We start from the raw sequence: 12,259 nt of genomic DNA on the forward strand, positions 1-12,259 counted from the left end.
AAACTAAATTTGAACAGTTCTCCTATATCATACTGAATTCTATTGAGATGAGCTGTATAAACAACAATAATTAAAACTAAATTAATATTTTACAATAAACTAACGTTAAGAAAAAAATTAAGTGACACAAAATTTAAAGAATATTTAACAAACGGTTAAACTAGAGTGCAATACATAATTTACCCTTGATGTATCGAAAAAGAGAAGGATTTTGATGCGTTTCTCTCGTAACCAGGTAGATTTTGTTCACCTAATACCATCCAATCAAGTGTTATAGTACATGAGCATGACAAGCAAGGTTTCTATTGCACCGTAGCGAACTGCTTTGTTGAGAATCTAAGTAAACAACATTACAACTGAAATTTAAACCTCCCTGCCTTAATATGGAAAATGCAAATGAACCTCATAGAAGCAGACAGATACCATGGATACTAAAGCTAAACAAACAACGTTAAGGTTGCACAGCCTCCAAAAGTTTCTCATAAACTTGTCTAGCAGTCAAATCCTCCACCTGAAACAGTCGTCAAATGTGAAAATAATTACAAAGTGACAATCTTATAGGAGGGAAACAAGAATAATTAAATCACTGGAATTGATACGATTATTCAGAATAGAATCGTTTGGAAGAAGCCCAAATTCATATCAATGTGAATGCTTCGATTTGTTATACTTGATAATAATGTAACTCACCACAAGTAGCTTTGATTTGTTATTCCATCCTCTCTGAAGAGTCATCTGACTCAATCTCAAACCCAAAACCTATGTAAAAAATGTGTAGCGGAAAGTTGTCAGTGCTACAGTTGTCTTCGACCAAAGGGAAAGATTGAGCAAAGAGACAAAATAACATAAAAGGGTTAACAAAAAGTCCTGAGAGTTTAAGGAGGATCATGTGTAGTGTAGACAATAGGCAGCCCCGAAGAAAGGCCACCTTTACAACCAGATCCCGTGACCACAGAGTCACAAGGTAACAACCAAAACTCACACCCAATAAAAAGAGAAACAAAGAGGGTTTTAAAAATACCTTTCCCATAAATTCCAAAAGTTCGTTGTTGGCCTCTCCACGGGCAGCAGGAGCAGCAACAGTGACTCGAACATCATCGGCATTTACTCCTGATACAGAAAAAACAATCTAAATCTAATCCTCAAGATTCAACCGGGATTTTATTACGAAATTATATGACATTCCACAGCAAATGTACTGCAAGCATTGCATTATATAGAATAAGTTACAACTCTATGTTACAATGTGAACGAAAAGGTTTTTCGCATTTATTCTTAAATTTCTCATTTTACCTAACCTTTCTTTATACTTTTTGTTCCAATTTCATTTACTCTTCTCAATTAAGGCCTCCAAAACATCACTGTTCATAATACCATAATGTTTCTTAATCCATCCATGAAAATATGAGAGGGTAGGAAGCATAGAAATATGGAAGCACATGGGGTTTTGAAAAAGATAATGAATGAGAGATTTGCATATGCAGTCCGAAAAGCAGAGAAAGGGTAATGACAGAGAAAGTGGGATGTGGAGCGTGTGTAGATGAAATTACAAGGGAAGAGAAAGGGTACTGGTAATTGCTGAACGTTGTGCACGATCTTCAACTTCTATAGCAACCTGAACAAGTCCTCCTTCAAGCTGCGATATACAAGGTGGAACGGGGGCATCCTGTGGGTTGGTTTCGGCAGCAACAGTGCTGAGGGCACCATCAAGGACGTAGATGAGAGAGGAAGATTCGAAATCGTGGTCGGCGCGATAACAAACGAAAAGACCACAGCCCATACAGTTCATGCGGTATTGTTTCTCCAATTTGCCCTCGCCTCTCTTTAGGAGAACTTTTCCGGCGTGGTGAACGTTGAATCGGGCGAGATGTTTGGTTTTGTCGAGTACATAAGATTTGTCGGTTTTCCTTTTGGGCATTTTCTGCAATTGGGTATCTTCGCGTGGAAGAAAGAGGAATTGAGACAGGGATATGAAACGGAGAAATTGAGAAATTGAGAAATTGAGAAATTGAGAAATTGAGAAATTGAGAATGGAAGAAACGAACCAGTGATGAGGACATGGGAAGCGCAGTGTTTACAGTAATAAACGAAGAGATCGGAGTGTGGACCCTCCGGAGCCGCATCCTCGCTTGAGTACGTGTGCGTTGTTCTCTTCGGCATCTCTCTTCCGCTAACCGCCGCCGCCGCCGCCGCCGCCGCCTTAGCCTTCGTAACTAAGAGACTAATAATGAATTTCCTGGGCCTTGCCCGCCAGTTTTATTTGGGCCAGGCCTTGCCCACTAATTATATATTATTCTGGGTGTTGCTCCCTCCACCTCCACAGCCTTCTCCCTCCACCTCCCCAATTATCTTTAATTCCAATTATATCCTTAAAGTTAAAATTTTTTATTTTTATTATTTTATTATTTTAATATTTTAATATTTAAATATAAACCAATATAAATATACATTATTAAAATACATTAAAAAGATATTCAAAAATAATAAATCAAAATATTAAAATATCTAATAAAATAATAACAGAAACATAAAATTAAAACAAAGCTTAAACGGATGACATCCTTCAACGGATGTCAACATCCGTTTAAGGCGAAACGGATGTCGACATCCGTTTTGCCTTAAACGGATGTTGACATCCGTTGAAGGATGTCATCCGTTTAGGCTTCGTTTTCATTTTACGTTTTAAGGTTAAAGGATTATTGGAAAGATTATTGGAAGGGTTTAGGGTTTAGAGTTTAGGATTATTGGAAGGATTATGACTACGTACCTGGAGAGGAACCACGACAAGCACATTACACCACAAACACACTGCACCACGTACTGCACCGAAAGCAAGAGGAAGATTGCTTGATAATTCTTTTCACGATCACTGAGCTTTGCAGAAAAATATTTTACTCATACAAGGAACTACGTAGGTTATCAGTGAAATATGTTATAAATGAGTAAAATTAAAAAACAATAATTCTAAAAATAAAATTTTACTGAGGGGCAAAATAGTAAAGGAGAGGTGGAGGAAGAAGGCTGTGGTGGTGGAGGGAGCAACACCCTATTATTCTCTTTGCTGGAGGCCGCCAAAAACATTTCAAGATTTATCAGATTTCAGTCTTGTATGTAACTGAAATAATAAATGCGTGTAATGTTTCAATGAATTGAAATAATCTTTGTTGTAAGTAAATCTTGTCGTCCTTCCTACGTTTTTTTACTAAAGGAATGTATTTTTTTTTAATTTACCAAAATATATAACTTTTAACAATATTACATATACGAGTAAGTCAAAGTTACAATAAAATATTATAATAAAATTATATTAAAATGGTGTGATTTTATTATAAAAAAATTATGTTAATATGATATAATTTTAATTTAAAAACTAAAATTATATCACTTTAACACGATTTTAGTAAAATGTATTGAGTTAAAGTTGTGTTACACTAAAATGACTTTACTTTTAAAATGTTTTATATTAAAATCGTATCATTTTATCATAATTATTTCGCAATATAGTCATAAAAAAAAGAATTTCATATTGATGTAATGGATCTTTTTTGGACACCAAAAGTCACTATTATTTTTAGAGATGGTAAATGTGAGGATGGGACAAATGGGTTGACTATTTCATTATATTGTTCTTATATTCAATATAAAACTGTATTCACATCCATCCTTAATATAGAGTTTTTTTTTTGGTTACGTTAGTGCTTGCTTGTCTACCTCTTTAACATTTAAAATATTAATAAAATAATTTTAAAAAGTAATAAATAAAACATAAAATCATGTATATAATGTTAAAAGAATGTATATTTTCTTTTTTCATATCAAAAGTATTACAAATATAAATTATAATTATATGAATATTAAATCATGATTAAATAAAAATCAAATAATCATTAAGTTAAGCTACCATGTAATATAAAGTTTTTAAATTATCTAATAGAATAAAGATATTTTAGTAATTAAAAGTGAGATGATAAAATAACGAGGATGAATTGATATGTATATATTTATTACAATCTCCGTACTTAAATATTCAATAATTTATAAAATTGAATATATTCATACAACGTGCAAATACATGTACGAGCTTTATATACATGAAAATACTTAAATTTAATTTCACAAAATCGGTTTATAAGGTGAGATTTGCACACTTATCTTTAGTCAATGTGAAACTTTTAAGATACCTCCTCACGCCGATATATAGACATCATCTCGAACGTAAAATTAGACATTAATGAATGATTCGATAACAGGCCGATAAGAGGTGGAAGAACATACCTAACAAAATACAAATATTGCTAGAATATACTTTAACTATAGCTTTGATACTATGTTAAGAAAATAACTTTAAGTTTAACTCAATTCACACAACTGGCTTCTTAACACTCTCAATTACATCATTTTATACGATCTTTATAACAAATCTTAATTTCTTTTAAAGTTAAAAATTGAAATTAGTTTTTTTTTTCAAAATTTTGGACCAATTTTAACTTTCTATTTTTAAAATTGTTTAATTTAATCTTTTTAACCAAATTTTATTAAGTTTATTTAATATTTTAATAAAATTAGATAACTAAATTAGATAAAAAATTTAAAAATTTATTATTTCTAATTTGTAGTAAAAAATAAAAATATATTTAACCTTTCTTTAATATATTTTCATATAAAAAATACACTAACAGTTAGTTAGAAATTATTGTCGGAAAAATATGTTTAAAAACTACGTTTGTATCAAAGGAACTAATGATGAAATATCCTTTCACAAGTAGAACATATCATGAAATGGAACAAAATTTCTATTCCATTATTTATCATAAAAAGAAACAGATGAATTGTAAACTTTTGATAATATACTATCCTTATGTTAATTAGTTAAATAATAATTTAGTAACATAAAATTTACAAAGATAAAAATTTCTCTTCAATTAAATACATCCCAAATAACATGGAAAAAATCTTCCATCGCCACCTCTCATCAATCCAAGTGTGATTTTCAAAATAATAATCATTAAAGTCAACAAATCATGATATAAATGTCATTGAATAAAAGTTTTTCTGTTTTTTTAGACTTTCAACTTAAAAGACAGTTTTATTTAAATTTTAAGTAAATAGTTATAATAATTTTAATTCTGATTGAGAAACATATTTAACCTTAGATAAATTACCATGAGTTTTAAATTTATAAAGAAAAAGTAAAGGGCAACAAAGATTTTTTTCAAACTTAATTGTATATTAAGATTGACTTTAACAAACTATACAGCCAATTAATAAAGATCAAATACGTGTTTAAATATCATAATTATTGACAAAGTTTAAACAAAATTAGTATATTAAAAGAATTTAAAAAAACAGTGAAATTCATTTTTTTTTGTATTAAGACTGTGAATTTTTTCTTATTGTATTAAACATTATATCTAACAATACTTATTGTTATTTACTATTAAATTCTTAACCGAGGTTGAATACTTTTTTTTTAAAGAAGTCGTATTTTTCAACAAAAACAGTTTAAAAATAAAATATGAATGAAAGGGTTAATTAAACTAATATTTATAGATATTGAGGTTTATTTAACAATTAAGTATAAAACTAATTATATGTATTCATTAGATATCAATCACTAAAGTAAATAAGTAAAATGGTTTACAAAATAAAGCTGGATTAACTTAATGTAAATTGAAAACACACGTGCATTGCAAGTGTAAAAGTACAAAATGAAAATCTTGTTTAATTAGTAAGTGTATTTTCTTATATATTTTAATTTTACTTTCTATTTAGGTAATGTATGGTTTTGAAAATAAAATAAAAATATGAATTTTCTTATTTCCAAAGTATATTACTTTTCTTTACTATATTCTGACATAATCTTATAAATTTATCGTCATTAATTGTTATATAAAGTAATTTTTAATAATTCGTAGAAAATTAAGCACGTGTAATTTTTTTATAATTACCTTTTATTTAATAATATTTTATTAATGTATAAATTCAATTTAAAAGTATTATGCTTATTAAATTCAACTAATACAGAGGATCTTTGTTGGAGAATTTATATATATAGACACACACACAATTAATGTCTAATTTAAAAAATGATTTTTTAAATTTTAATATATTTTATATATTAGACACTTCTAATTTTTTTTTATATATTTATATAAAGGTTGTAGTACCTTAAAATATTTATATGATAGTTAATATTATATAAGAAAAAATATTACTATATGTTTATATTAACAAAATTAATGAAGAAATACTGTTCAAAATTTAACAAAAAAACATATGTGAAAAAAACGGTTATATAAGTATTTTATTAACAAATAAATACATTATTTTCATATAAAAATATAGGTTTAGTTAATTTCAAAGTCTTTATAAATTTAGGTATATTTTCAATTAATCTTCATAATTTTTATATTTTCCAAACTATTATCGTTTAATTTGTTTGTTTATGTGACTATGATGTCAGATATTCATTTTGATTAGCTATCTCTATTCCTTAAAGAATATGAGATCGAGGTACTATAAAATAGTATTTCCTCTAATCCAAAGTGAAAAATGAATTTTATTATTTTTAATAAAATCTTATTGAATAACAAGAAACCTTAACACTATAATTCAATACATTTTTAATTAAAATAATAAAAATAATTTGTTAATCTACATTAACAATAATATCATTTTATATTAACCAAAAAAATTATACGTGAAAACAAAAAAAAAACAAGATAACATAACAAAATAAAATTTATCACAAAAAATTAAATAGTATAAACTCGATTTACATATATGAAAACTTATTAAAACAAAAAGATTTAATACAAATTAAAAATACTCAAATTTGCAGGAACATAAACCTTAATTAAGACAAAAATATATCATGTTTTGATTTTTTTTTTCTTTCAGTTTTTACAGTATTTGTTTTTGAAAGAAAAAAGGTACTAAATGTGAAAAACAATTTGAGAACTTTTTTTAGTCTAAATAACAAATATATCGATTGTAAGTAACTATATTACATGAAGTACTTTAAAAAAATAGTTAAATATGTGAAGATATTTAAAGAGTTTTATCAAAACATTAAATAAAAAGATGAATGTAATGGAATTATATTATGAAAAAATAACTCTGACTTTATTTAGTAATAAATAATTAAGCATATATATAAATAAGAGAATGCATTTTTACCATTATTGGAATGTACGTGGAGTGAATAGTGAATAGATAATCTTAGAATGGAATGCAATGTAGGAGTAGGCAGCCAAACACATAAGGTTGTAAGTTTGAAACAAACATAAAGATCCATAGAAATTAACAACTGAGATACTCTGCACACACTTCCACCACTCCTTTCAATCTCCAATGTTTCTTTTGTCCTTGCATTCCACACCATATACATTATCTTTTATATATACTTCATTTATACATCATTCACAATTTTATTTCAACCACAGACACTGTCTATCATTATAATTATTACAATATTGTATACACTTCTAAGAGGTAATTAGAGGGACTACCTCTCTTATTTGCTTCTTCTCCCAAACGTACTCTTTTCAATATCATATCATGTATTGCTGCTGCAGGATCTTCAATTATTTTTCCCTTTTCTCTTCAGAGCTCCAACACCAAGTCTGCATTATAATCAAAAGTCTCGGTCATTGTATACGTATATATTTGAGAAGTAATTAATGATATTTGTAATTAATTGCACACTTACAATCGGCATCTGTTTTGATCCAGTGCTCCTTATTGTCAGATGAATCTTCACAGCCAAGAGCAAAGTGGAATGGATTTGGTTGGATCTTATAATACTGTCGCATGATGTTTTCCTTTGACAGTGTTCTTTTCTGGTGTATCAGTATATCTTCCTCTCCATGCACCACCTCGTTCATTGTTTTCTTCTTGTTCTCGTTCTTTTGGTATTTATCACACTTGTGTGCACCCGTACAATTTTCAGGGTGAACTTTTCTGTGAAACATATGCAGAATCTGCGACCAACAACTAAATATTAATTTTTACCGCGAGTCCCAGCTAAAAGCTGTTGCTTAAGAAAGTACAGAGGAAATACAGCATAATAACATACGTGTGAAGAAGAGAAAGAAGAATGTGAAAGTGCACCTTATGCAGTTTTCTCTCGGCCGAAGCAGAATCAACAGGTTGTGCAGCAGCAGTGGCTGAGGAGGAGCTTCGGGAAGAAGTGTGAAGCATTCTTTTCTTGAGCTTTTTTTTCATGAGATGCATGGCAGATTTGTCTGCTTCCCTCTCACCTCTCTTGTTATCATCCTTATTATTTCCTCCAATGCTCTCCTCCGCCAGCTTGGTTCGCTGGAACAGCTCGCCGAGCGACGTTCTGTGCTCCTTCTGCTTTGCCACAGCCACGGTCGTGGTTTCTGACAACTCGATTGCCGATCCAAACAGATATCCCTGAAGTGGGCAAACGGCACTTCCATTCCCATTTGATTCTCCACCTTCCAACAACGGCTTCCCGCTCAGCGTTATTATGCTTCCATGGCTGCTTCTCCCATTGCTCACATGGCTGTTTCTCCCACACGACGACTCATCATCCGCTCCCAGAACTTTCTCCAGCTCATCGTTTATCAGCTTCAGTTCGTTCTCAGTCACTTCGTCTTCCTTTTCAGTTATGTTCTCCACAGATATGGCAAATGTCGGAGTCGTCGATGGATCGCTAACGACTTGGTCCGAACCCAGAGTTCCAATTGCCAGGAACCCGTGGAAGAGCTCGTACATGGCACCCGCCGAATCTTCCTCGTACTCATCGTCTTCGACAGCAGCGAAAGATTTTCTTATGGTCTGCTCTTTCTGACTTTGTTTGACATGTTTGTAATTCCCGAAGCTTCCTTTGGGATTGGGGTAGTTGTGTTCATCATCACAAGTCCCTTAACAAAAAAGCGAGATGAAATAATTAATTAAAGTAGAACTGAGAATTATAGCCGAATGATACAACATACGGTGAAAGTTACCGATGAGCAAGTCTTTAAAGGGTTCGGCGGTATTCTGACGAAATTTTCTGTGCATCCACCCAAGTAACTGGAGCAAAGAAATGCATGAAGTGGCTAAGAAAAGAATAAGAAATTCATAAAGCTAGAATTCATATTGATGTTTACTGACCTTCATCGTTTGTTTGAGGAGAGAAAGAAATGATGTATTCCACAAGATTTTCCACGGAGGTTGCTGAGTATGTGTATGTGGAGTTTGGAAGAGAGATAAAAGGAGAAAAACACAGAGATAGATACAAGATTGTTTGTTATTCTATGTCAAGATTCACGTAACATTATGGGTTGTGGGGTCCTAAACAATTTTAATCCGATCATGTGGAAGGTGGACATAACTGTGAGGCTCTCATAATAATTCATATATCTATCAATGTTTGGTCATATATAAGTAAAATTCAGTTTGCGATTGATTTCTGTTGAGCCCAGTAGTGACCAAATGCCTCCCCTTTTCCATTTTAACTTCACAATGCATGCATATATATATATATTTATGTGTCTCAGACCCACCCAACCCATGCATTATTATTATTTCTATCATATAATTAAGGAACTGAATCAATCTCTCTCTCTCTCTCTCTCTCTCTCTCTTCCTTCCGACACATAACTTTTAACACTATCTGCCTAGCTCCATCTTCTTCACCTTCAACTACTTACCCACTTAAACCACCCAACATCAACTTTTCAAAACTACCATTACTTCTCTTTTTAAACATCTACCATTCCTATTCATCTACTCCTTATCCTTATGTTCTTTTCTAAACATTTTTTTTTAATTCAGCAATTGCTTAATATAATACTATATATACAAAATTATCGAGGTATGTAATGGGAATAACCTGTATACTTAATATTTAAATTACATCTTCTCCTAACAATATATATTATCACCTTAAGAAACCTCATGATCTTATCTTAAATATAAAAACCTAATTTGTTTGTTTAAATTTCCACACATAAATATATTACTGACTTTAATTTTTTTTAAATGTGAAACTATAATCTTTGATTCTTGTTTCGACTGAATCCGAGCGGACCCTGTTAAAACATACGAAGGATCACGAACGATGAAGGCGGGCGGGCGATCTCGAACGGTAGGGGCTGTCAGACGAACGGCGCAGCTGCTACGGATTTGGCGGACGCCTTTTCTCTAGGACGCTTTCTCTCCAGCTGGTGCAGACCGGGCGGACGGTACAATGACGGACGAACGTTGTTGAAGACCGGACTGTCGAACGCGAACAATACCGGCCGGTGAACGCTTTCTCCGTCAATGCGGAGCGAGAGGCTGCTAACGGACGTCCTCCTTCTCCTGGCGCTGCTCCACGCCCCGAGTCGGGCGGACGTCCTCCTTCTCCTGGCGCTGCTCCACACTCCCAGTTGGGGAGGGGCCGGGTACCTGCCAAAGGCACTCCGACGCTCAAGTCAGTAATATGACAGAGCGTTATACAATGCATGCATGTGTTGCGTTCTAAGCAATCTGTCCAGAACTCATACCTGATACCTTTATTTATACTGATTGTAATGGGCTCTTACCTTTTGGGGGCCTGAAAACGGCCCAATGATACCTTAATCTTTATTAAGGACTTTAATGTGTCATTAGCATTTAACCGTGTAATCAGCAAAGTGCCGCTCGGTTGGGCGGGCGTTCGGTTTATGAATGATGGGAAGCTCGTCCCTGATTCCTGGGCGGACGTGCCACCTTGGGCGGACGTCCAGCTCTTGAATGACTGGACGCTCGGTCCAGATTATTGGGCGGACGTGCCATCCTTGGGCGGACGTGCCATCCTTGGGCGGACGTCCGCTTCCTAAATGATTGGCCGCTCGTTGGCGTTCGGCCCAGATTCTTGGGCGGACGTGCCAACCTTGAACGGGTGGACGCTCGTCATCACAAATGGCATGTCGCTCGCCATCTTAGTGGATGGACGTTCGGCCTTGGCGCTCGACCAGGGCGGACGTTCTTGTGTTATGCGAGTCGTCCTGGGTGGTCGTTCGACTTCGGTGCTTGACCAGGGTGAACGCTCGGCCTAGTGGCGCTCGAGCGGCCTTGGTCCTGATTGCCTTTTTGGGGTTTGGGCGTACGTCCCATGTGTGGGAGGACGTTCGGTTCCTTGGACGGCTGGACGCTAATCCTTATTGCCATCTTGGTGGGCGGTATCGTTAACCGTTCGCCCGGTCTATGCTGGGAGGACCTATCAGTAGAATTCTCTTATTAAATTTCAATTGATATGTTAATTAGTGCATATTTATTCGTATCTTAAAATTATTATTTATAAAAAAGTAAAGCACTACAATAAAGTAAAATTTACGTTTTAAACGCTATAAAATTTTATGAATATTACGTAATTTATGTGAATTTTCAATTCGAAAATTGTGTATTAGAGATTAAAGTAAAGCACAAATATTTTGGAAATCAGATCTCAAAAGAGTTAGCTATTAAAGGAGAAGAGTAAAAAATAAAGCATTTCATCAATGTGTATATATATATATATATATATGTTTGATAGTAATCTCTTAAAGTATCAAATTTTAATTGATAAAAATATTCTAATACAAGGATATTTGAATAATTTCGAATTTTTTTTATCTTTTAGTTTAACTTAAAATTAAAAATTATTAAAATATGTGTTTAAAGTATGTTTTTTTTATGAATATATTTTTTTTATCAACTAAAATTAGGTATTCTTTAAAAGGTTATATAAATTATAAACTATATATATATGTATATATATAATTTACAGTGTATTATTATTAAAATGTTTTCGTAGAAAACAGATATAAACTTCTATAATTGGTAAATTAAAATGGCTATCATACGTTTTATTATATAAATAAAATTTATTTTGTATATAAAATATATTATCAAGTAGTTATAATTTAAGTTTATTTTAAAAGTAATTTTATTGAATACGGTTGTTACTATGATAAGATGAAGTTGAAACCATAGTTAATTTACTGTAACGTAATTAATGAAAGTATGAGAGATAGATGAAGATCATAATGGGAGATCTTAAATCACCTTTTAATTTCTTCTTTATATCACTTACAGACAAGATGGTCACAATGAATTAATGACAGCAGATATTTGCTTAATTGTGTCCTGAGAAGGGGTTCATGATGTCTTTGCAAATAATTTGATTGACCCATATGCTTTGTCATTATAATTAATGTTACTGTTTTTGTAAGTTTGCAAGCTTAAAAATATATTTGTGCTTAAAAGTAATCTTAAAATATCCAAAGTCCCATGAAAACAAAAA

At 32.1% G+C, this 12,259-nt stretch overlaps 2 protein-coding genes across 2 annotated transcripts; both read right to left on the reverse strand.

The window, feature by feature from the left end:
• Positions 1 to 122: 122 nt before the first annotated feature.
• Positions 123 to 2,211, reverse strand: LOC124840285 (UPF0235 protein At5g63440). Its single transcript, XM_047316319.2, has 5 exons — positions 2,046 to 2,211; positions 1,570 to 1,935; positions 1,022 to 1,110; positions 691 to 759; positions 123 to 511 (listed from the first exon to the last, which is right to left on the reverse strand). Exons 1-5 carry the CDS (start codon positions 2,158 to 2,160, stop codon positions 452 to 454), a joined length of 699 nt encoding a protein of 232 aa, XP_047172275.1. The 5' UTR covers positions 2,161 to 2,211; the 3' UTR covers positions 123 to 451.
• A 5,034-nt stretch (positions 2,212 to 7,245) lies between these two features.
• LOC124840282 (protein LAZY 1-like) lies at positions 7,246 to 9,333 on the reverse strand. The gene is made up of 5 exons (XM_047316317.2): positions 9,124 to 9,333; positions 8,976 to 9,042; positions 8,113 to 8,891; positions 7,712 to 7,982; positions 7,246 to 7,625 (listed from the first exon to the last, which is right to left on the reverse strand). Exons 1-5 carry the CDS (start codon positions 9,127 to 9,129, stop codon positions 7,606 to 7,608), a joined length of 1,143 nt encoding a protein of 380 aa, XP_047172273.1. The 5' UTR covers positions 9,130 to 9,333; the 3' UTR covers positions 7,246 to 7,605.
• Between the last annotated feature and the right edge of the window lie 2,926 nt (positions 9,334 to 12,259).

This window comes from Vigna umbellata, chromosome 8, assembly GCF_029865625.1.
Source record: "Vigna umbellata cultivar VRB3 chromosome 8, Vumbellata_1.0, whole genome shotgun sequence".
NCBI classification, from domain to species: domain Eukaryota; kingdom Viridiplantae; phylum Streptophyta; class Magnoliopsida; order Fabales; family Fabaceae; genus Vigna; species Vigna umbellata.

Excerpts from the sequence above, each read along its gene's own strand:
- LOC124840282 (XM_047316317.2), bottom strand. Across the intron at positions 8,892-8,975 it reads CTTTAAAGACTTGCTCATCG|GGACTTGTGATGATGAACAC; the intron begins GTAACTTTCACC and ends TTTTTTGTTAAG. Across the intron at positions 7,626-7,711 it reads GATCAAAACAGATGCCGATT|ACTTGGTGTTGGAGCTCTGA; the intron begins GTAAGTGTGCAA and ends ATTATAATGCAG.
- LOC124840285 (XM_047316319.2), bottom strand. The coding sequence starts at position 2,160 with ATGCCGAAGAGAACAACGCACACGTACTCAAGCGAGGATGCGGCTCCG. Across the intron at positions 760-1,021 it reads TTTTGGAATTTATGGGAAAG|GTTTTGGGTTTGAGATTGAG; the intron begins GTATTTTTAAAA and ends TTTTTTACATAG. Across the intron at positions 512-690 it reads ACAAATCAAAGCTACTTGTG|GTGGAGGATTTGACTGCTAG; the intron begins GTGAGTTACATT and ends CGACTGTTTCAG.